This window comes from Vidua chalybeata, chromosome 8 (genome assembly GCF_026979565.1).
Source record: "Vidua chalybeata isolate OUT-0048 chromosome 8, bVidCha1 merged haplotype, whole genome shotgun sequence".
Lineage (NCBI taxonomy): Eukaryota > Metazoa > Chordata > Aves > Passeriformes > Viduidae > Vidua > Vidua chalybeata.
The window spans coordinates 5,660,981-5,685,747 of NC_071537.1; the positions used below are offsets into that span (position 1 = coordinate 5,660,981).

Sequence of the window (24,767 nt, forward strand, 5' to 3'; positions counted from 1 at the left end):
AGGTGGTTACATCTGGGCTGACAGATCACAAGTGGCTGATCCATAAATGTAAAAAGACTTGAGGAAATATCTGTATGCCTTGCCATTCTCTGAGCAGAGAGATTCACATGATACTGCACCACATCCATCTGGCTCACCACAAAAGATTTGTCTCAGAGCACTTCTCTGGACTTTGCTTTCCTTGCTAGAAGGAAAGAGGGATGCTTTACTTTCAAATAACTGCATTAGACTTTGAGTTCTCATGGTCCTGAGACTAGGATTTTTGTTGCAAGGTTGTTTTTGTTTGTTTGTTTTGTTTGTTTTGGTTTTTATTTTGCCTTTTTGTTTTTTTTTTTTTTTTTATCTTATGTTCTAGCCTATTTGAAGATGATCGCTTTGGAATTTCCAGACAGAATCAGGCTTGCTCTATTCTGGTTGGGCAAAGAAATCAAAAGTTATTTTAATCTTTTATTCTCATGTCAATAGGACTTTCCTGACGGTTGGAAAGAAGAATCTGAAAGCAGAAAGACCATTTTTAGCACCCATGGCTCTGATATACTTTTGGAAATGATACCTTGGACCTTTGAGGAACAGCTGAGGAGCAAGTGGTGGTACGAAGGGATAGATTTGGACTTGCTTGGAGATGATACAGGAGACTTCTACAGTCTCTGCTCTCAAGTCAGCTCTGGAGGGATGAAAAGGGGGTTATTTCTCATCTCTGCAGTCTGGATTCTGGACTTAGTGGGGAGACCAAGCTGATCTGTGAATTTGCCCTTGTCAGGCTGTAAGATGTTTGGAGTGTGCGGTCAGAGAAAAGGGTAGCTGAGGACAGAAAAAGGCTGCCTGGGGATTCCTGGGTTCCTCCATGACAAACAAGGGAGTATTCAGTAACTTCAGATGCAAGAAGGAAGTTTCTGGAGCATGAATGCAGTTGGTTGTGGGTGGCTGGCCACTGCTGGCTGAAAGGCACAAAAGGGAACAGGCCACTTGGGAATAGGCTGGGACTGAAAGAACAGAGAAAGGAGAGGATTCTCCTGCAAAAACCTGCTGCAGGGGAGCAGCTGCAGTCTCTTGAGAGTCCCAGGAGAGTCACAATGGAGAAGAATGTTAGAAATAAATGGAATTTGAAAAGCTGTAGATGCAGCCAGCTATAGAGAGGGCAACAGGTGAAACCAGACATTCTTCCTGGCTTCTGTTGTGGATATCAAGACATAGCATGGAATAGAGTATTTTCCAGAAGGGAGAATCCTTCCTTTCACCAAGGAATTAGTCTTTCACCATTTCCTGCAGCCCCAGAAGCTTTCTGCAATAGTAAATCCATGCAAGAGCCTGAAATATGCATCCCATTTGGGAATATGATGTGGAAAAGAGAATGGAGATAACAGTATGTTATAAGTAATCTCTACACTTTTGTTTAATTCGGCTTCAAAGGGTTTATTTTATATGAATAGAGAGCAGAACAAAAGCAACTCCATCAGGCTGATGACAAGCCCTCCTGGGACAGTAGTGGAAGGGACCCCATCAAAGATAATTTAAATATAATTCTACAGTAGAGCCGGCAGATAATTCACAGTTTCAAATCTGGACATGGCCTGGGCCACCCAATCGTGCATGAAGTCAATGCCAAGCAGCAGAGCTGTGTGTTCTGGTAAAAAAGGCTCCAGTTGACACTGGATATTTAGGGTTTAGTCTTCAGAGTTCATGGACAGAGCATGACTAGGACAGGACTTTCAAAGAGAGTCTTGAGTAGCAGCAGTAAAGTTCCATCAAGATCTTGATATAAAGAGCTCTCTGATACTTTCATGTCACTCATTTGATGCCCACTGGGTATTCAAACTCTGCAATGTCTGAGACTTTTTTCCATGACTTTGTTTTGCTTCCTTTACAAAAAGAAACAACTGTTGTGAGGATGCTAAAAAAAGCCAGAAGTCCCCAAAGCGCTGTTTTATCTTCATGTGATCAGTCAGTTAATCTCCAGATCATACCATGTAATAAATAATTCCAAGTTCTAAGATGTTAGTCCTAAAATTATAGGAGTAAGGAAAACAAAAAATTGCCACTCATGAAAGCAGACAAGAGGAATGCTAAAACCATTTCCATTGACCCAGCTGATCAAGCAGTTTAAGGAGTCACCTAGGTAAAGTTCAGCCCTGACACTGAAGTAAACATATTATTTTCAGCAATTTTTAGAGAACAGAAAAGCAATACTATGGTCAATTACTATATGAGAGCAGAGAGATGAAAGAGCAGTTATCCTTGGGCACTGATAAACTTCAAGGTGTCATAATGCTGATTTCCATGGGATGAAAGCAGAAAGGAGGGATGGCAGCAGGCAGGAGCAGCTGTATGATGACAGAGCTCCCGATGGCAAGTAAGGAACAGGAAAACATTGCTTTTATGGAAAACAGAACTCATTATCTTTCAGTTGGTTGGGGGGGCGCTTTGCAAAGGGAATGGAGATGAGAAACATGGAACAGCTGAGGCTGGAAGCCACATCTGGACATGCTCTAGTGCAATCCCTCTGCTCAAAGCAGAGTTTCCTAGAGCAGGTTATTCCAGAACTTGTCTGATTGGGCTTTGTCTATCTCCAAGTGTGGAGACTACATACATAGCCTCTCTGGGCAACCTGTTCCACTATTTGGCTACCCTCACCATGGAAAAATGCTTCCTAATGTTCAGAGGGAACAGAACTGCTCCTGTGCCTCAGTTGGTTTCCCTTGCTTCCTGTCCTGTTACGGGACACCAAACCAGGAGTTTGTCTTCTTTACACCATCCCATCAGGGACCTCTTGTGCAGGGTAAAATGGGAGCTGCAGGGACAAAAGGCATCAGGGAAGACAAGTCTGTGGGAGATGCAGACAAGCAGGGCACTGACAGAGTGACAGAAGAGCACAGCAATGAGGGCCCATCCAACGCTGCTGACTTGAATGCACTTCAAGTCACATCTTTGGATGCATGACTGCACTTGTCAGGGAAAACACGCATGTACATCAGTGGAGCACGAGGCATAACCACAACAAACATGGAGCATTTCCTAGAAAGACTGGATGTTTTTCACAGAAAAAACACACCAGGAGCAGCTATGTTATATGGGAACTATGGGTTGGGGAGCTTCCCAGAAAGCCAGCTGCCCCTGTTCCTAATTATTTGTTATTCATCTCTGTTTCAGTCCAAAATGAGGTCTGATTTATGGGAAATTACTTACAAAATGAAACATGGAAATATGGGATGGATGATGATTAATGGGAGCTATGATATGTGCCTGCAAAAATGCAAGAGGGCACAAACATCCAGGAGGGGAAGGTTGACGTGGGGTGACACCAGAGGGTTTTCCTATGAGTAAATGAGTAAAGACAATGTCTTTCCTGGTGGTGATTAGCTCATGAAGTAAGCTCTGAAGAAAAGGCTGGGCAACATAGTGGGAAACATTTCCTCACTCCTGCCCTGACGAGTCCACTATGGGAAAGCCTTTTGTGTTGGATCTTTGAGAAGGCTCAAGTTTCATTTATGTATTGCAACTTTTTGCTTCATTTTGCAGATATGATGGGTACTTTATGACTCTTTTGTTTCCTTGTTAAGATGCTGATGCAAAGCAACAAAGTTCTGGCTTTCAATATAAAAAGCAAAAAGAAATTGAGAAAATATGTTTGAATAATGGATTTAAAAATAAAAAACATCAATTGATAAAATAAATCACTTTTGGATGGGAAACCACAAACACCATCATACTCAGTATCAGGACTCAGACTCTTCCTGCCTCAAGATACTAATGCTCAGAAAGGGAAAGGTTATCTTTGGATCCATTAATAGTTTGCACAAACCACCTCAATAAACATGCCACATGACTGGACAGGGAAGCAGTAGTGATTAAGTTTTCAGGAATAAATAATATATAGTCCAAGCTTCCCTGAGGCAAGAGAAAGAACTAGATGATCTCCTGAGGTCCCGACTCCCTGAAACCAGAGTCTCCATGGCTGGAAGATGAAAATGACCACTACAGTGGTCATGACTGTCTGCTGCTGTGCGAGTGTGGTAGGTCATCTACAGCACTGTCCCATCAATGCTACATTTAATTCTCCTCAGCTTTAAGTTCTCATGGTTATTTTCAAAGTATATGTTCATTTTGTTATGCAAGGGAAATAAAGAGTAACAAGAAGGGCTTCTACAGGTATGTCAGCCAGGAAAGGGGGGTTGGACTATGTCATCTTTAAAGGTCCTTTTCAACCCAAACTGTTCTGATTCTGTGTCGCAAGCAGCAAGGTAAAATTTCTGCCTCACATTTCCATTTCAGATTAACAGCAGGACATGCACAAATTCCCTGCCACTCCAGCAGATGCTGCTCCTCACCTGGTGAGAGCTGAGATGCCACCTGAGGAGAGAAGGCAGCCTGCTGGGGCACATGGGATGGTCTGTGAGAGCCCATGGCTGCCCCAGGTCCTCCCATGTCAGCTTCACTGGGGACTCTGCATCACCAGTTAAGGGCAGTGAGTGGCCTGGAGCATCTATCACGAGTGATGTCAGTTAAATACCACCCCGAGGATTCAGGAATGACTCGGTGCACTGTGAGTTAATAACTTCCAGGCATGACTCTTGGCAGTGCTACCGTTATTATTTTGCAAGGAGACTTCAGTGTCTCTTCATGCAGCCAGCCAACCAGAGTGTTGTGGATCTGCTCTTTGCTTTCCTGTTGCACAAGACATTGGTGAAACCTCCCCTACCTATTTGTTGACCTTTCCTCCCCTTCGTTCTCCCTCTACCAGCAAACACAGATAGGTCATTGTCTCCAAAGGAGACCTCACTCCTTAGCAAACAACACCCAGAAAAAGGCCACATCCTTTTCCAAATTACAATTCAGCCTTCTAAAGATGGATGTCAACAAGACATTGATGAATTCAGACGCAGCTTTGAGATTTCTCAGAGGGATTGAGGATTTCCATTGTCAGACATGGCTATTGTGCTACGAAAATGACTCCCAGCTGAAGGAGTGAGAAAACATTTTGAAGAACAGCTCAACAGTATTAAGAAAAGCTGGATACCCTGGCACCCCAGGGGAAAGCTGCTAACAAAGTTAGTGAGATGGGCCGGGACAACATTTGAGTGTCACAATAATTTCATTGCATAATCTTTGTCCTGCTTACCCCCAGCTCTCACCAAAGACAATGGAAGCGTGGGGTTTGCAGTTCCTTGCAGGAGACAATCAGACTCTTGCATCATTGAGTCCTTTTTCTTTTTTTCTACAAGGTTATAAAAGACAGAAATGCATTCTTGACTGCAAACTAACATTCAAAGTCTCATGAGAATAGATACTGCTCCCTTGGCCATAAATCTTTGGAGAGGGCTCAGGATGACCATGATGAATCTCATGGAGAAACAAGCCCAAATAAACAGAGTTTGAATGAATAGAGAGTGCAGTCATCCCATCCACAGATGAGCTTGGTTAGTCCTTGTTTCTGCAGCCCCTCCATGGCACCCTGTAACTGCTCAGACCATGTCAGACACAGCTCGTTAATGAAGCTGCCCCACTGAGCCTCCCAGCCCCTTACCATTTTACAGATGGACTTGGCCTCCTCAGAGAACTTATGGGAGTACACCTCCTCTGTCTCCAGCACTCTTCTGTCCACTTCTTCCCTCTTCACCTTCTCTTTTCTTCCACGGAATGGCGATTGCCCAGCAATCATTTCATAAATGAGACAGCCTAACCCCCAGTAGTCAGGGCTGAGTGTGTATCTCTGGTTGTTCAACACCTCTGGAGCTGTGGAGGAGAGTGAGATGCCTTGTAGAAATGCTTGGTATTTACACAGGCAGAGCACTTAAATGCCTCGAAGTTTCATTTTGGTGACTGGATACACATGCACAGAGGATGGTGGGTAAAATACAAAAATGCCTCCTGATTGCAGTTGAGGGCATTACAGGAAATGCAGCATGCTACATGCCATGGTGTTCTCTCTACATGCTACATGCCTTGTGCATGCTGCCTTCTGACTTCTCTATCAACTCAGTCCAATTAAAAAAAAAAAAACCACGAAAGAAGTTAGGCCTAAATATTAAGCAGAGACCTAATTTTAAGAGTTCCTCCAAATTTCTCCACTTAGGGAAGAAAGGAAATGCAAACACCCATCCTGTGAACAGCCGTGACATTTCTTCAAAAGCAAGTTCTGTCTCTTTGGTCAATTCATAGCTTTTCTTTTTCCCCTTTAAAGAAACTCCAATCCATTAATTTTGTGTTGCAACCACAGACAATGCTTTTGGGCAGAGAGTCACTGTCTTGCAGGCACCCTCACCTCCATGCAGGGGTACAAACACACATCCTCACGTGCTCACAAGCACAGAGCCTTGGTGTGCACGCAAACTTACACTGAGATAACAAAATTTAGACATGACAACTGATTTGCTTGCTTTCATTAAAGTCTCCATATGGTGAAACAGTGGCTCACATCAGCTAGTTTCTATTCAGTCAAATAAGCATAAGCAATTTTTACTCCAAGAAATATGCCCACCCAGAGAATGCATGAAAATAATTACATTGAGTTTAGAAAACAGATCTAGTTAAATAAGGGAGTGTAGTTTTGGGCTTTTTTTTTTTTTTTTTTTTTTTTACCAATGTACAAATCTCTACTCATCTTTTGTGCAGCCTCCCCTGCACACAGAGGAAAGCTCAAGATGACCCTGGTCAAGATGACCATAGGTGTGCACTTACCCATTTGATCATAACCATGCAAATACATTGTAACTCCTATACAAAGCAGCAACTAGAAAGAAACCTTTATTTTGGCACATAACCCTCCTAAGATAAATCTACACTAAAATCACTAGAATCCCAGCTGCTGTATCCCCTTTCAATTTGCTTTGCTGATTTAAGGTTATAGACCAGCCTCACTGAGAGCTGTAGAGGTCCAGCCTTTCACCCTCTTCTGATTTTTATTGTCAGGGTTTCTGTGGGAGTTGCTGCATGAAACTGGACCCAGATGAATGTGAATATTTTTTATTCTTTTTCTTAAGCTTTCTCGGCAGAAATATCTCAAAAACTCAAGTAATTTCAGCAAATTTTTAAAAATATGAACTGTGGAAGACTTACCCATATACCCTACTGTTCCTACTCTTCCACGGATTGATTCACCCTCGGGGATTTTAACAGCTAGACCCAAATCAGATATTCTAATATGGCCTGGAAGGAAAAAAGAAACAAAACAACACAAAGCAGATATAATAACCTGACCCAAATTAGTCCAAAACCCACAACTGTGCTCATTGCTAAACTACTCTTGCAATTTACTGCTCGGACATTTTAAGAAAAGAGTGTTCTGAATCACTGAATTGGAGCAGTTTCATTGATATGGAAAAGAGGAATTATTAAGGGCACTACAACGCAGTGAAATAAATGTTAACAGCAAGGCTGTGGACTGCAGCGGATCGTATTAGGTATTTTAAAACCAGTGAAAAAAAGGCAGAGAGAAGCATGCTGTGGGGAAGTATCTTGAACTGATCACAGAGGATGGATGGGCTGACACAATTCTGTAACTCTGTGGTTGCTGAAGAGGCTACATCTGGTCTGCAAGTCAGCAGGAGATTTGATTATCGCTGCCTCCAGCAATGAACGGGTGGGTACCTGGGCTTGCATAAAACCAGGTTTGGCTCAGCGGAGGATGAAAGTACTTTCAAAAATGGAGAGGGAAGCACAGATATAGAAATTAGAACTCCATGTTGCACTAGCCTTGCAACAAGGATGGAAAAACAAAAGGGAAAGGCAGAGAGCCCCAGCAATGCCGAGCTCTCGAGAACAGCCCCTGCTGAGGGCACGGCTGCTTCCTTCCATCTGTGCAGCGAGCTCCAGCAGCTCACCCAGCCCACGACAGGAATATTAGTGTATGCTGAGCCTCTTAATCACTTCAGAGCATTATTTGTCTTTGTGCAATATATATCCTGAAACTAACTTAATCTACTTTACTGTGAAAGCATCTCTGTAAACCTCCAAGACTTACCATAATCATCCAGCAGGATATTTTCTGGCTTCAGATCTCTGGAAATGAAAGATAGCAGTTATGGGTATGAAGCTGGTTTTGATAACATAACCATACAACTGTGTGAGGGCTTTAATACTTGTAATAAACCAATTGAGTGTCAACTCAAACAGCAAGGAACTCCTGAAACCAATACAACCTTTTACAACTCACTTCACAGATAGACTGAAACCATATGTCTTTTTCTAAACTGGAGTTACAATTTTTCACGAAGCCAAGCTTTTAGTTCCTAATCTACCCTATAATGGACTCATCCATCTAGTCCTGTAAGCCCTGTAAACGAACCCCTATAGTCCTCTGTGTTGTAAAATCTCTCTAACATTTTCTGTTATAAAATCTTACGTTAAAAAATAAAAAAAAATGCTTTAAAATACTTTATTTACATGTGAAAATTGAAATAGAAATCTGTTGGGCTCAAATTTTCTATGTCTGGCATCTGAGTCAGACCAAATATGTGAATGTGTGTCCATGCACTTGCACATATATGCAATAATTTTGTTGAGTTTGGAAAATGTGGGGCAGAGCAGGGAATGCTGTGCCCAGACTAAGATTATTCTTACAAGCATTTGTGAAACTCAAGTGCCTGTGTGGTTTGGAGCAATGCCGTGAAAATTGGCAAGGTGGTCAATCTAATGTCGAAGATGTGCCTTTTATTGTTCCTGAAAAAAAGAAAACAAAAAACCCCAAATCTGGGCAAGTTATAAACTCCTGAAGTAAATAATATCAGTTTTCACATATTTAGCAGAGCCTTGGCAGATCATTCTTCTGAAAGGTTTGTCTGCACAAAACCTCCTCCACCAGCTGCTGCTTTGAGATTCTTCCCAGCCCAGCCACGCTGTCCTCTCCTTGACCAAGGCTGTTTTCCAAACCTTTCCAAGCCCAGCACAACTCTGCAGCTGCTGCCATTCTTGGGCTGCTGCTGAGGTGGGAGCCAGGCAGGCTCCTTCCCATCCTACTCATGCAGAGTGGGAATGAAGCCAGCCCAGGAGATGGGACCAGAGGTGTCAGAGGGGGAGATGGACATGCTGGGCAGGGAGTGTCCCAGAAGTGCCCCAGGACTGGGCTGTGCTGGCTCAGGAGCCTGAATGAGGCACCAGCAGCTGGGTGAGGCAGGGAAAACAGCATTGCTTCAATTCACCACATCATGCCCTGGCTTTTATCTAAAGGCAGTGCTTAGCCTGGTGCAAATCCAAGCACTGCTTGGCCTCTTCTTTTTGTAAGGCCTCCTTGCATCTGTGAACCAGCTTGGTTCTGTTAACTTCCCAGCAAGAAGCATTTCTGTGCAAAGAGCAAAGAGAGGGCGTGTACAAGAGAAAGCCTTGCACCAGGGCACAGGGCAGAGCACAGAGCCTGTGCAGGAGCCCACCCCACCACTCAAACTGTACCACTCCAGTATCATGAAGTTTCCTGTGTATGGAGAGGGGTACTTTATAGTTTTTACAATGCCAAAGCTGGAATTTTGAAACTTGCCTTGTTTTTATTTATGATTTCAAGCAAGAACACAGAGAGCTGTGAGTAATCTCCTCTTCTTGCTTGCTTCAGACCTTCCTGACCTCCAAGATAAACCTCACCCAGTGCCCAGTGGTACCAAGCCTGCTTTTCAAACAAACAATGCTGAAATATGTGAAGGGCAGCTGAATACTGAGGAGAAGCTGTGATTTTGTTTAACATACCACTGTGGGTTTCCCTGCCAATCAGCAGAAGGTTTCCAATGCTGGAGCAGCACGGTCGAGGGCATTGTCTATTTATTTTTGAAAATAGGTTCTGAATCCTGTAAGAATCATTCCCTTGAAGAACTCAGCCTTCATCACTTACTTCATCTTCTGCTCAGCAGATATTAGTCCCACTTAAAACTGTAACTGGTGGCCAAGCTTAAGAATTTTATGTGCAACTTGGGAAATGTTGTGTTTGAATGAGAAAATGGGAGACTCCACAAGGACTCTTAGAACACCAGTTTAGTTCTTAGGGTCAGGGCAATTAGAAGAAGCCTTCCTCCCCTCCCAGACATCAGTTGTCATTCCTGTTTTCAGATTTCTGGTTCCTCAAGATTAAGGCTGGCTTACTTTGCATGGCCAGCACTTCCAAGGGTTCATGACTGAAATGTCCAGAGGGAATAAAAATCCCTGGTGGACACACTGACACATAAAGCTACTTCCCAAAGGCTCAGCCTTGCCTAAACATACTGGAACATAAACTGCTGGCACTGTGCCCATGCTCAAAAGGCAATTGTTTGGCTGTGCAGGACAGTCTAAACAACTCAATTAATCACTTTGGACAAGACTTTACCATGTATTTGTGCAATGCCTGACACAATGTGAATTTGATGCTCACTTCAGCTTCAGCCATAGCTATATGGCTATAGTATAAATTTTAAAAAATCACATACTTAAAAAAAATGTATATAAAACAAAAAATGTTTTATATATATATATATATATAAAAAATTTAAATACATAATATAAATTATGAAATAGAAATGAATTTTATATATATATATAATTTGAGGAGAACCAGCAGCTTTTTACATTTGCTTTCCATGAACAACCAACCCGTTGACCTTTACTAACATGATGCAGTTGAGAAATGTAGCACAAGTGCCATGTTTGACAAGGGAATTCTGAATGAGATAAATCTGACTCTGAGCCTGGTTGCTCTCCCAGGTCACGTCTGCAGTGTGCGTCAGCAGCGGCCCAGGAGATCGGGATGCATTTTCCAACGCTGTGATTTACTCAGGAGCATTTTGTTTAGAGAAAATGAAATTAAGTCTGAAGAATAAGTGTTTTGTGATGAATTATTCGCCTTGAGAAGGCAGTAGCATTTAGCTGCTATATTTTATTGACCTATATAGCACTTCTCACAGGTCCCACAACACGCTGCGCTATTACAAATGAGGGGTCTCTGCAGATGCTCCTGACAGACTGCTAGAAAATGTCACCTATAAGGATGTAGTATCATTCATCACCAAAATGAATGTGCCATCTGAGGTGTAAAGCAGCCGCTCTTTTAAGAGTAGCATGAAAACTCCTGCTTAAGGAAGGAGGTGCCATTTCTCTCAGAGCCACGCACTGTTTTAGGTGGCCAGATCTGATTTGTTCTATTAGAAAATGGCATTAGTATGGCATTTTACCAGCCATGTTATGAATGTAGCAGTCATTTTTTTTTCCAATAAAATATGATTGTGAAACACTACACTATCCTTATAAAATGTTTGAAAATGTGGTAGGAGGTTTTTTAAGGGAAAAGGAAGCCAGACACTTCACTTATGATTTGATTTTTCAATTGACATAAGACACTTAGTACCATTTTGTTCCTTGGGGAAAGAAAAAATTTCCTTCTTGGGTGAGCATCAACAAAATCAGCATGTTATCTGTCTGCCCTCTGTGTGCCAGCTAGCAAGATGCAAGGCAACCAAGTGTCAGTTTGTTAGAGATCTCCAAGGAACAACAATATTGCAATTTCTATGCATACAAGCACGTGCATCATATGTATTACACCCAGGCATATAAAATTATTTAAAGTGTGGCTTAGCTTTTAAAAATAGCATCTTATTGTCTATTAATCATTGTCCTTGGAAGTCCTTTCATCAATTTACATGCCCTCTTCTGCTGTGAATGCCAGCAATGATGATTTCACAAGCAGGGATGATGAAGACAAACAAGAACCGTTGTTTACAACTACAGCGGCTGTTGATTAAAAAAAATAAATTCTCGTGGAGTCACAAGAACTCTGTCTGCAATCTGCTTGCTTATCCAGCCTGCCCTGGAAAAGTGCTTCTGTGGAGCTGCAAGCCAAACTGGAAGCTGAGTACTTGGGATCTGCCCTCCTGGAAGCGGCAGCGGCGGCGCCGGGCAGCGCTGTGCCCGCTGGCTGCACCCATGGATGGTGGGATGCTGCCAGCAGGATGCCTCTGTTGTGTGGCTGGGAATGGGCCCCCTTCCATGGCTGGCACACCAGGATCATCATGATCCCATCCAGCTAATCACACTCACCAGTGGAAATCCATGCCCTCTGTCTCAGACACCCTCTTGGGATTGCATGCCCTCTGCAATAGAAGTATTTTCACATGCTGCAGCCCCTCGTGCAAAATAATCTAACTAATTAAAATAGAGGCTTGGATGGAATGATCTCCATTTCATCCCAACTAGGAACTCAATTCCTTAAGGAAATCCCTTTGAAGGGACTTCCATAAATTTTTTTTATGTTGCCCAGTGCACATTGAGGTAGGGTTTGGGGAGCTTTATGCTAGCTCTGGATAATTTACACAGGATGTATTTAGGGAAGCAACTGCTCCCTTCCATGATTACTGTATCATGCTGTATTTATACAGGGCTCTGCAAAATTTCAGCCAAAGCACTCAGGTATCTCAGCTGTGCAGCACCACAATAAGAAGGGAGGAAGCAGACAATTCTTTCCTACCCAGAAAAGACATCCTAAGACTCTAGAGAGTGCTTACCTGTACACAGTATTTTCTCTGTGAAGGTCTTCCAAGCCACAAAGAATCTCTGCTGCATAAAACAAAGCTCTTTCCTCCTCGAAGCCTGGGTTTCCCATGTTGTAGATATGAAACTTCAGGTCACCTCCATTCATTATGGTCAGAACTAAACACAGTGCGTCCTTTGTTTCATAGGCATAGGCTAAATTGACCTAGAAAAACATTTGCAGCACAGTTGTGACAGTTCAGATGGCTGCTAAGAAGGAAGTGCTAGCTTTTCATTACAAATTTTCTCCAGAAAATGAAAAAAAATACATTGACTGGATTTGGCATGGGCTCTCTTACAATGGCAAACATATATTTTAAAAGTACAGAAAAATCAGATGTTAGGATTCTACAGATTAATTTGTGCAATCCAGCCTATTTATCACCAGAAACCCTCAAGGCTCAGATGGCTTCAGAGGCTGGACAAACATAACGAATTCCAGGCATGCTTTTCCAATGTATGAGAAATCTTAGTAATCAAGGGAATTTACACCTGCTGCACCATTTTGCATCTCAGTGAGTTCCCTGGAAGGCCCAGATATCCCAGTCCTGAGGTGATCAAATGAACCATAACAGAGATGTGAAGGTCAGCATCATCCCTGGAGGCTCTGGTGGGTGCCCAAGGAAAAATCAGACCAGCCAAAATCTACCCATCACTTTTAAATATGTGCCATCCTCTGGCAGAGGCAAGCAAACATGTAAGCAAACACCTTGCATTTGTTGTACACACAGTGTTTCCTGAAATAAGTATAAAGAACATGACAGATGCTGAGATAGCACCTCTTTTTTTTTTTTTTTTCTTTTTTTTTTTTCTTTTTAAATCTAAGGCAAGTTTTAAAGGAGGCACAAGAGCTGGTGTGACTCAGGAGAGCCTTGCATCAGGCCAACCAGCTCCACATCACTGCTTAGGTGCTTCTGCAGGCCAGTCTCATCTGATCTGTTTGGGTTGAATCTCCTTCAGTCTCCTCCAAGCACCTCTCTCCCAGACCCTGGGAATTCAGGTAATCACGCTGGATAAGAATAGCTCGTCCTGATGCAGCTGTGATGCAAGCCAAGGCTGTCAAACACATCATGTTCCCATGGACCAGAGACTAAAATGAGACTCGGCAAAGGTACAGGGAGCAGGACTAAGGTGCCAAGCAAAGGGATTCAGCTTCTGGCACCTTTCCAGGAGCAGGAGATGGAGGAGGCACTGGATTCAACCAGAACAGTGCTCAGCAGGTGAGCAGGGAACCACGGAGCTCAAACAATACTCACTACAAACTGACTATTGACTTTTTCTAAAATCTGCTTCTCATTGAGCGCCATGGATTCGCCTTTCCTCTTCTTGATCCTCTTCTTCTCTAATCTCTTGCAGGCGTACATCTTCCCCGTGGCTCGCACTTGGCAGGCGCAGACCTGCGAATGGAGCAGAACAATTGCCGCGTAATTCGAAGCAAACGCTGTGTCTGGGCTGCGCTTTGCTCCTCACCAGCTCCTCTGCTTTAGTCCTTTTAAGGCGAGAGACGGCGGCTTAGTGAGCCAGGCCTAGGCGGGGGCAGCTGGGGGACTGACTACTGTTTCCAAACCTGCTGTGGAACATTGGTTTAATTATTTCACTGTCTCCGCCTGCTTCCTCTCCCACCTCCTTTTGTCTGTGCAGATTTTAATCTCTCAGTCTGCGCCTCCCCTGCCTCTGCTGCCGCCTCCAGACACCAGGAAAATACAAATAAAGGGTGTGACCCCAATTCCACTGTGAATGCAACAGCTGAACACAAAATAACTCTCGAAAGTGTCCTTTTGAGATTACAGCGTCATGAGGGGTTGAGTAGAACTGTCAACAATTAATGAAATGCAGCCTCTGTCACATCAGGCTCCTGTACCTGCAGTGTCTAAAAAGTAAGAAACACACTTAACAGAAAATTTCGGAATTACTCACCTCCCCAAAGCCGCCTTTCCCCAGTACCCTGTACTGCCTAAACGTGTTTTTTGTTACTGGTTGCCTGGAAGAAAAGGAAATAAATAAATAAATCCCCCACCACACTATGTTTAATGCACTCTCTGTGATTTATTTATTTCAGAGCATACTTTTGAAAAGCAAAATAGATAAATATTATATAATCCTATTATTTCAAGGTAATCGTATTATATAGTATAATATATAATTATGTAATTACATTACTTCAATACTATGTATGGCTTGAACTTTTCAATTCCAACATATTAAGCTGTAATAAAATACAACACATTAGTGAGTCATCAGTATAATTTCTGCTAGCATCTTAGGACCAAGGTGGGTTCTGACTCTGCATTGTAGAGCTTTGGCCTTTGTTAAGCAAAGAGGAAGCCTGAGATCTTCCAGTAAGATTCCCATTAATTCCCATGACATATAGGGTGGGCTAACATATTGCTTTGCTTGGCCAGCAAGATGAGAAAAAGAGATCCAAAATTCAAACCACCAAAACATATTCTGTTGTGTTAAACAAAACATGAAAGTTGTATGAATCAAAGGCAGAAACAATCCTGGGAGTAGGAGAGGTGGATTTATGTGACATTTGCAGGCTGGGAGAGCAGGAGGACAAGGTCCAAGCCAGTCCATTCCCTCTGGGCTACCTGCTTCCTGGGGGAGCATCACAGGCAAGAAGTGGGCAAGAGCTAAATTAAGGTTAAACAAGTCTGTCCCCAAGGGCAGAGTGCTCCCTATCACTTGACACGATCCCTACACAACCTCCCAGACTTCCCACAAAATCTGAATGGAACCAGAATGGCTCCAACTCTACATCCAACTTTTACTTTGCTACTGTAGAAGTTTTATAACATGACAGAAGAAGGATTCCAGGTTCAGCGAGATCCCATTTTGTATCCACAGGGAAGGTTTTACAAGGATCCCAGCAGTGGATATGAACATTCCTGCTCTCCTTGCTCCCCTCTGGCAGGCAGCCAGCCGGCAGAGGGAGCACAGTAACGTGGCTGTTCCCACCACAGGGATGATGAGGTTGATGACAATGAAGAATAAATGCTGAAGCGAATCCTTTCATTAACGCCCAGTATTGTTTTCCAAAGTAGGGGAAGAATAGTACGCAGACAGTAAAAAACTAGAAGAGGAAAAGATGTTATTTTCAGTATTCTGTGAGGCTGCTGCAAATGCTTTTGGGGTTAAAAGCAACAATTAGTAGTGATAACTACATGTTCAGCAATGTCCCTGGAATAAATGGACTCTGTGACTGCTCCTTTGGAGCCAGCAGGCTGTCAGAAGGAGCTGCTGATCACTCCATGCTACTAACATCTCTTTGCTAATCCTAAAAACAATTCTCCCAGCTTCTTAAGCCAGGCATATCCAATAACTTGTCACACTTGTTGGGGGAATGGAAAAAGAAAAAAATCCTCAAAGCATTGCAGAAAATTCCTTATCCCTAATGTGAAAACAGATAGGAAATAGCCTGGCTAGAGATGAATCACCCAATGTTTTTTTAATTGAAATGGAAGAGTAAATGCTGGGCTCAGAAAGATGGCATGTGGAGCATGTCTTGGCATGAAATGGCTCTTCCCTCTGCCCACCCCTCCTGAGCAGCAGCTTTGTAGCTTTCCAGGGAGAGGAACTGGCACAGCTCCTTTGATCTGGAGGCGTCCTGCTGACACACACTGCTCATGGATCCGGCCCTGGCTCATCCGCCGTAATTAATGCCATTTGTGGAAAATGGGGCTTCTCTCAGCTCAAGGTCACTGTCACCCAGCAGTGACCGTCTGCTGCAGCACTCCCTGACAAGGGAAAGGCACAAGCCCTTTCCTTGCAAATTAATACCCACTAAGGCTGCCTGGTTATTAAAATGTGCTCAGAAATGTCCAGCCAATAAATACAGTGAGAGGACCTATATGCCACATTTTTCCTCTCTTTAGAGTGATTTAATAGCAGTGACAACTGGTCCAGACAAAAAGTCACCACATTCAGAGGGTAGCTAAACAGAAAGACAGCTGAAGTTGCTGAATGTACATTAATCATACCTAATATGTTTAATGTACCTAAGTCCATTAAATGGTCGAACACTTGAGCTGTAGAAGCAAACATTATCTCAACTGTCAGATTTTGAGCATATTTGACAGACTTTGCATGGAAAGTAAAAATAAACCTTTTTATTTATTTCTACTTAAAAAAACCATCTTGTGACACTTACCTTTCCAACCACTTCCACTGGAGAAACCTGTCGAAGTACATGCTGTTTAGGTACTCTTGGAATGGTTCCCCACTGAGGTGGTCAAGGACAGATCTATCTCAGATGAAAAGGATATATAAGCATTTTATAATCCTGAACTTTGAGCAAAAGAGAAATAAAACAAGAGGAGAAAAGTCCAGACTTCTTTTATGGTAGGATTATGTTATATCTACTTTATTTTGCACTCTAATTTGTACTTTATTTTGCTCACTGTTTCAGTACAAAGTGATGTACTTGATGTATTTCATAACAGGAGGCCTCATACACGCCGAATACTGGTGATGCTTGCTGAAAATTATCAGGGCAACTCCCACTGGCTTTAATGAACTCTTACAGAGGTTGTTAGCCACAACACAGTGAATGTCTTTGCTTCTGTTGGTAAACTGAAACAACATCCTCAGGAACTGAGCTCCTAAACTTTGAGGCATGTTTACATCTGGACAGAAAATTTCTGGCTGAAGCCCATTTCTATCAAAGAGAGACCAACTGAGGCATCATTTTGAGCAAAAAGTTCAGTTTCAATTCCTGCTATATAGAAGAATTAGTACATGTGACTAAAGTCAAAGGGGATTTCCTAACAGCTATGTGCTTTGTAGAGTAAAACAGAGGAAAGAAAAGTCTGAACAGGGATGTGGATTTGCTTCTGGATCAAGAAAAGAATTTTGGGGCTCACGCAGTGCATGGAGCCTTTTGCATAATGGAAGGAATGAAGGAATAAAAAGATCAGTCTGCAAATGTGAGAAGAAAGGTCTGTTGCTTGTGACAGGCAGCAAAGAGTCAGAGAGCATCAGGCATCCCATCAGAAAGGTCAAAGGCTGGAACTAAGAAAACATGAGCTGGGAGTTGTCTAAAATGAAGGTGGTCATGTTTAACAACTGCTGGTGTTGGTTCTTGCTTTGCTTACTGGGGCTCCTGCATCCACCTCTGCTGGCAGCATTGGCAGGACAGAAGTTGGGTTAGGGTGAAAAGTGCCCCAAGAAATGAGCATTTCTGTCTGGATGTATACAGACACACTTATGTCTGTGTCTAAGGGCATACAGACACATTTCTAGATCTTGCTGGAAGGAGGAAATCATCTCTGAATGACTGCTCTACTCAGGGGATGATAGTCTATGTCTTACCCCGGGGCAGTTCTCTGAGCAAACAAGTCACCATGAGTAATGTGTCTCCTCAGCTCAGTTCCTCCCCATTCATGAGCTAGTATTTTTGGAATTTCTCAGCTGTTACAATATTATTATTTTTTTAATGCTTGCACCATCAATTTGGAGAAGGCAGGTAATTGCACACGTTCAGTGTGCACAAGTCAAATTGTTGCTGTCTTCATTAGCTTTGACTGGACACAGATCGTAACAGTTTCCCTTAATGGATTAAAGATTACAAAATGAACTGAAATGTAAGTCTTAATTTGCTTTAATAAATGTCCAAATTCAACATCAGATTTCTAGGTGATGTTGGAGAAGGGCAGGAGCAGACAGTCAAAATATTAAAGGTAATAGCAGAAGTTACATACATGCACTTTTCTTGCATACTGATTTTTATCTATGAAGATGTGAATGGAACTCATCCCATCCCTGCTCCTCCAGGACAGCAGGCTTCATATTTGTATGTATGCCTCCCTTTTCTGGTCTGACTGTGAGCCCTTCCAAAATGAATATCATTCAGCAACAGTAAACACCAACAGCAATTTTTTAAAACTTCCTTTTGACCTCATTTCAGTCCGTGTGAAATGATCAGCATATTTATTAACAAGGTCCCAAACCTGGCTCATTCCTGAGTTTCAGCTGGGATGATGGAAGGAGCCTGCATTAAGTGGTGTCCAATGCTCGGCCTTTCCATTCAGTTAATTAAAAGCTGCACGTATTTTAAAAGAACAATAGATGCCTTTCAGCAGTTGTTTGCTTTTTAGTTCCCCTCTTTGGCAACAACAAAGCGCATTTTAGAGGGAGCTGTCAGCTTTCAAACCGATTTGAGAACTGGAAACAGGCACCGGGGGGTTTGTGTGGAGCACAGCTCTGCCTCTGTTGCTGGGACTGGCACCCACAACTGGTGTGAGTTACAGAGCATCTCTACAGGACGCCAGGCCAATGCAAGGAAACTGCCTGTGCTATAAGAGAAGGCCAGAAATAACCCACAGCTCCTACCAATGCAAAGAATAACTGGAACCAGAAAAGGTCAATGAAATGAGTCAAAACAATGAATGACAGCGGAGCAAATTTTACAAATCCCCATTACATCACCCAGGGAAAACAAACCGCGCTCAGCCAGAAACCACATGGGCCCGCGTGCCATGATCCCTCCTTTTCATATTTTTATTGGTTTATGATCTACTGGCGTGCACGCGCTCGGGGCAGGGTTTGCAAATGCAGATTGCATACCTGGAGCTTTAGCACATAATGGCACAAATCGCTGCAGAAACTGATAAGCCTTTTCCCAGACAAAGGGGGAAATAATGCACGTTCGTTTGAACGCCACAGACAGACAGAAAGCATTAAAAAAGCCCCGTTCTCCTGGTGAAGATTTTCTGGAAAAGTCATGCGGAGCAAGTTTGCACATTCCTCTGTCTAAATGGACTGTATAGACACTTAATTTTTATTCACTTTGAAACAGAGATGTTTTCTTTGGATACATTATCATTGTAGCTCTTTTCACACAGCATGAAATCCACGGCTGGTTTACTTGGCTGGAACACTCTGTCAAATACCTGAAACAGTAAGTGCCTGTGTGTAGCGCATATAATGGCATGGAAATATTTATTATATTTTGTTCAGATGAAATGACTTCACCGCTCGTCAGCTCTGCCTCTAGGATTGTGAGCAAAGATACCTGCCTCAGGCTCAGGCTGAAATGTCTCTTCCTGCCACATTCCTCACAAGCTGCTGGCTGCAGCCCTTTGGGTGTCGTGTTATACTTACTTTGTGCAGGGAGAGAACAGCTCTTTGCAGGGGCTGTTCTCGAGTTTCTCCTCTGTCTGCTGGATAAGTTCTTGACTGACTTCGGGAACATAGGCTGGAGACTGGGGAGAGAAGAGAGGGGCACATTAACTCTCCGACGAGGTGCAGATTCTGCTCTCTTAACGTGTGAGAGGCACATTCATTATTTATGCCCCTGAGCTGCTTCCATTCAATTCCAGCGGTTGTGTAAAAGCAAAGGAGCTTTACGTCAAAGAGCAGTAAAATAGGATACCGTGGCAACTCGCTCCACATTCCACTCTATCCTCACATTGCTTTTCTGCCTTCTCCTGTACTTTCACCTCCTTGCCCAGCCTCATGAATATGCAGGACCCACTCCTTGCCAATTCTTTGAACTGCTCCCTTGCATCCCATGAAAAATGTGCTGGCTTTAACTGTGTACAGCCCATTCTATTAAACAAAAGAGAATTTGCCCAGTGTTTTCACTTCATGGGTGATTCATTGTGCTGTCTGAAAAATCCATCTTTTTTATTTTAACCAGCAAAGCAAAACAAAAGCAGAGCATTGGTACATATTGATACAGATCTACATCTATCTATATACAAAAAAGATGTTCACAAAAGCATCTGGACACCTTAGTCCATCCTTAGAAAAAAAAAAAATTCAGCAGCTTTAAAATAATAATTTCAAAAAGGAACTTTGCCAACCAACCACATAAACTCTTTTCATCCTCTCCTCCCTTTGGAGAGAATGTATATTTAACTCTGCAAAACCTTACCAAAGAGAGGTGTCTTGCAATATGCCTTGATGGTTAAGCAGTTTAGGACTTTTGGGACTAATTATCTAAAAAGACAGTTTTTTAGGCAGTTCACATCCTTACACATTGACTGTATACTGTAATTATATTACAAAGTGTATATTTGTGTGTGTGTGTGCACCTATTTATAGGCATTTCTCCCATGTACATGACAGTCCCATTATATAACCAGTTGGATTTGGGTATTTTCAATAAACTCATCCATAGAAGATAGAATCCTCTTTCCTTGCAGAAGCCTTAATGCCCCTATCCATGCCCACAGCCAGCAGATGTGCTGAGTGGGTGGGGCACAGAGCATCATCCCTCATTCCTGGCCAGATGTTCTCATTAACTCACCCCTAGTCAGAGATATCTTGGCAAGCACTGAAATGCATTGCAGGCAGAGTTCAAAAACACTGGGAATGAGGACAGAGGAAGGGGCAGAGGTGGAGCCACAGAAAATCTCCAGCATGTTGAAAGCTGAATTAAGTCTTTTATCTTTTCCTTCCCACTGCTGTAATGTGAATATGATCCTGGTTTGTGACATGAAAAAGTAAGTTTGTTCCACTTGAATGTTTTTAAATAGGAACATGGTTTACAGAACTGTCTGTGCATGCTGTGCAATGCACTCTCACTGCTCAGCCTTGACAGACAATCTGCAGAACGTGCTGGGGACACCTCTGACCTTCCTGAAATGTTTCCTCATTTCCTCAATATAGTCCTCCATCTCCTCAGCCAAAGATATCTAGGGAACACCCACTTTTAATCACAGACAGAGTAGATTACTAATAATTAAGAAGTCTCACAGTTTCTTGAGAGGTAGATCAGTCCCTCACGTTAACATCTAAAAGGCAGAGACTGAGACAAAGCCAGATTTTTCTCAGCTTGATTGACCACTGATGTAACTATACATGCCCACAACGAAATCTAAGTCCCAGTTTTGGTTCAAGAGAGTAAGTAGAGGCAAGAGGGAAGCAACGGAAGAACTACAAATAAAACCTCCTGTTTTCCAGCCCTACAGCACTGAAACTACTGGGGGAAAAGACAGGAAAGCAGATTAAACCAAAGGCTTTTAAAGCAATATTCAGACATGAACAAAAGCCTAATGATTAACAGTATTTCAGTTAATTTTGGCTAGAAAGCAGATGAATGAATACTTTTAATTTACAGTTCATGCACTCAGTGGATACACATTTGCACACACATGCTCGCTGGTAGCCCAAAGTTGGTAGGTGGCTGTGTGAATCCAGTGGTCCAAGCCCCGGGTCAAGATGACCATCTCTCTGATTTACAGGGAACAGAAACACCCCTGAACTCCACAGTTTTGGGGCTGCTGTGGACCAGGAGTGTCTTTTGATGTGAATGGAGCAGCACTTCAGTAAAAACCATACTGGGGCCTCAAACTGAAGTTTACTGCTGACTACATCTGGAACTTGTTCTGCACTTAGAGGTCAAAACTGGAATCCAAAAGCTAAGTACTAAACTGCATAATTAGTCATTTAGACCAAGTGACCCGCTTCTTACTCATGCCAGGCAACTTCATCTCCCATTGGGAATTCATTTCCCAGTGGAAGGTAAACTGCCTTGAGGTTAGCGTTGAAGATCATGCCCATGACACATTATGAGAGTACTAATTCCATCAAACTTTGTCTGAGATCAAAGTACATTTTAAAAAATAAATTATAAGCATCAGCTAACTCTTATTCATAGAGAGGAAACTAAATTCTTGTAGTGAAAGGGGGAGAGAATGAACAAAAGAAATGGTAAGTAAGACAATGTGGGAAGTATTTAAAAATGACACAAACTGATTCCTCTCTCCAAGTTTGTGGGAGATGCAGTCACCAGTTGGTTTTTCAAAACCACTCATCGCTGACCTCTGAGTCTTTACTTCCTCTACACAAACTTGAGCATGGTAACAATATCAAGGTAGGCAAAGACATGAACTCACTGAAATCCTGTGCATGGACTAAAGCCTTAGAGTGCAGTGCAAACACTTCCCTTGACCACTCCATTTTCTATAACAAGGAATAGAGGTGTGGTTTTTTTTTTTTTTTTTTTTTTTTTTTTTTTTTTTTTTTTTTTTTTTCCCAAGGCTGATCATTTCTAAAGTTTCTGTAGACCCAGCAAAACATTTTGTGCTGTTCTACAGCCCTTCACAGAGTTCAGGGCACCACATGCCTGGGAAGAACATACCCAACTCTTTCCAAAGGCTCCAGGGAGCCTTTGTATGATCCTTCCTGAGAATCTCCTTGAGACTTCCCAGCTCCCACTGCTCCCATTAAACAGCCATGGCTGCCACTTTCCCTGTGTGAATACTGTGCAGGCCCACAGCCTTCAGAAGTTCAAACAAAGCCAGAAACAATTTCAACCCAAAACCCAACCCACCAACCTACTTTTGCTCCCCTGGAGAACCATTAGGTAGCACAGGTTGTGCATGCAAGGAAGCCTTTGGATCCCAAGAGTGAAAGCTTCCAAAGGTAACACTTTGGCCATTTACAGATGAAAAAGTTGCTTCTTCCCTGGAGAGGTGCAGAAGATTTCTGCAGCCACAATGAAATGGTTATTAGCACCATTCTCCTGCTGCATTATGGGCAATCACTGTAAAAGCAAATTTGGCTTTTACAAGGGAACAGAGACACCTTTTCCAACATATTAAATGTCCTGTGGCAGCTAGGAGAGCCATACACCGTGATTAAGACCATTACATCTGAGGTTGTGACAAAGAATATTCTGCTAACTCTTCAGAAGCACCTGCAGAAACCAGTTACACTTTCTTGCATTCAAAACAAAACACTGGGGAGTTACAAGCATAGTTCCATATTTCCCCTAATGGCTATTCTGCTTCCTGAAAGCAAAGGAAGAGATGCAATAATGTAATCAGAAATTATGCCAGTCAAACCAACTGATTAACACTAGGGTAAAGCTGATGGAACTGAAACCAGATTCATGGCAGTGAATCAAGACGTGCTGAATTTGATCCTACAACAAAAATTTCTCTCATCACACTATCCTTATTGATCAGACATTTTAATAATAGTCCAAAAGTCCCCAATACTTTTACCAGGTTTTAACCACAATCTCCTACCTCCCGTACCTTCTCTTTTATGGCCAGAAACTGAAAACCTCTCTACAAATATTTTGCTGGCATAGCAATAACTCAGTTTTATGATACTCTCCCATTTAATTTTTAAGAAAAGAATGTGACTAGGAATTGTGTTAGTGGTTATTTGAGAAACAAGAAATGGATATTCAGTTACTTCTGAGTGCCATTAGCCCACCCTGAGAAAAGTCTCCACTTTTAAATTTTATTTTTTTCTGTCTTTATAGAAGAGTTCCTCTCAGATGCTTTTCCCTTTCCATAAATGGCATGAGAACAGCTGATATGTCTCACACTTGCTCAGGGTTAGTTGTGTTCATGTCCACAAAAAGTCTGGATGCCAGCAGAGCCCTGTCCAGCAGCAATGTCTGGTGCTGCCCATGGCCTGGCACCCCACTGAAGTACTGAAGTACTGAAGAGTAGCAGAGTCTGGTTCAGATCAGATGAAAGCATCCAGGCTCTGTGACTCCCCATCATCTGTTACTTTGAATGTCATGTTGCATCACTACCCTTTAAAATATGGCCTCTCCTTTTCTGACAGCTCTGTAAGTTTTGCTACAGGCTATTTCACTCAGACCTCCAAGACCCAGTCTTTGCTGAGTTCACTGAACAGGACAGCCATCAAAAAAACCTTCTCCTGAAGTAATTTCTATTTGTTTGCTGTGCGACTCACGACATCTCTCAGTGCTCCCCCCGCGACTGTGTGGGGGACATCCGACCTTTTGTTGATCTATCAGCAAATCAAATTCTTCATCAAACAAGCTGAAGTGCTGGCAGTACCAAGGGAAGCATTCAGAAGACCTTCTCTTTTACTTTTTCAACAGATGTGTTATTTGTTCTACCTTTTCTTATGAGATAAAAAACATTTCCAAACATTTGCTGTGCATGACCTCGGTCAAGACGTGATGCGCTACAGGCGACGCCTCCACGCCTGTGGGAGTGAAAGCAGGCAGCCAGCAAGCAGAGATTGGCACTTTCAAGGAACAGAAGCATTTTTCTGGCAGCCCAGCAGCTGGGGTTCACACTTGTGGATGAGGTGGGGTGAGGTGGGAAGCAGGTGTCCCCAGTTATTCCCAGAGCCCAAAGCATTGAGGAACTAGATCTGTTTAGTCTGGAAAAGCAAGGGTGAAACTTGATAAAGGTCTTTTAATATAGAAATGTTTTTAATAAAAAGGGCAGGGATCAATTATTCTGCATATTCTGCTCTGCTCTGGGGGAATGATGTGAAGAAATCCACTTAATTGGATATGAAGGCTTTTTATTCTAATTTTTCACACACAGAGAAGCAGAAGAACAGGCCTG

General features: G+C 42.6%; 1 protein-coding gene across 2 annotated transcripts in view; it reads right to left on the reverse strand.

Moving 5' to 3' along the window:
• The window catches only part of GRK5 (G protein-coupled receptor kinase 5), a 148,362-nt gene that overhangs the window by 7,303 nt on the left and 116,292 nt on the right, over positions 1-24,767 (reverse strand). Inside the window, exons 5-12 of one of the 2 annotated variants that reach the window (XM_053949551.1) lie at positions 19,576-19,676; positions 16,625-16,717; positions 14,392-14,455; positions 13,731-13,871; positions 12,450-12,640; positions 7,958-7,995; positions 7,054-7,143; positions 5,522-5,730 (exon numbers count right to left, since the gene is read on the reverse strand). In XM_053949551.1, coding sequence (XP_053805526.1) covers positions 5,522-5,730; positions 7,054-7,143; positions 7,958-7,995; positions 12,450-12,640; positions 13,731-13,871; positions 14,392-14,455; positions 16,625-16,717; positions 19,576-19,676 — 927 coding nt within the window. Of the gene's footprint in view, positions 1-5,521; positions 5,731-7,053; positions 7,144-7,957; positions 7,996-12,449; positions 12,641-13,730; positions 13,872-14,391; positions 14,456-16,624; positions 16,722-19,575; positions 19,677-24,767 lie in introns of both variants that reach the window. The other variant, XM_053949552.1, reaches the window with a different exon arrangement.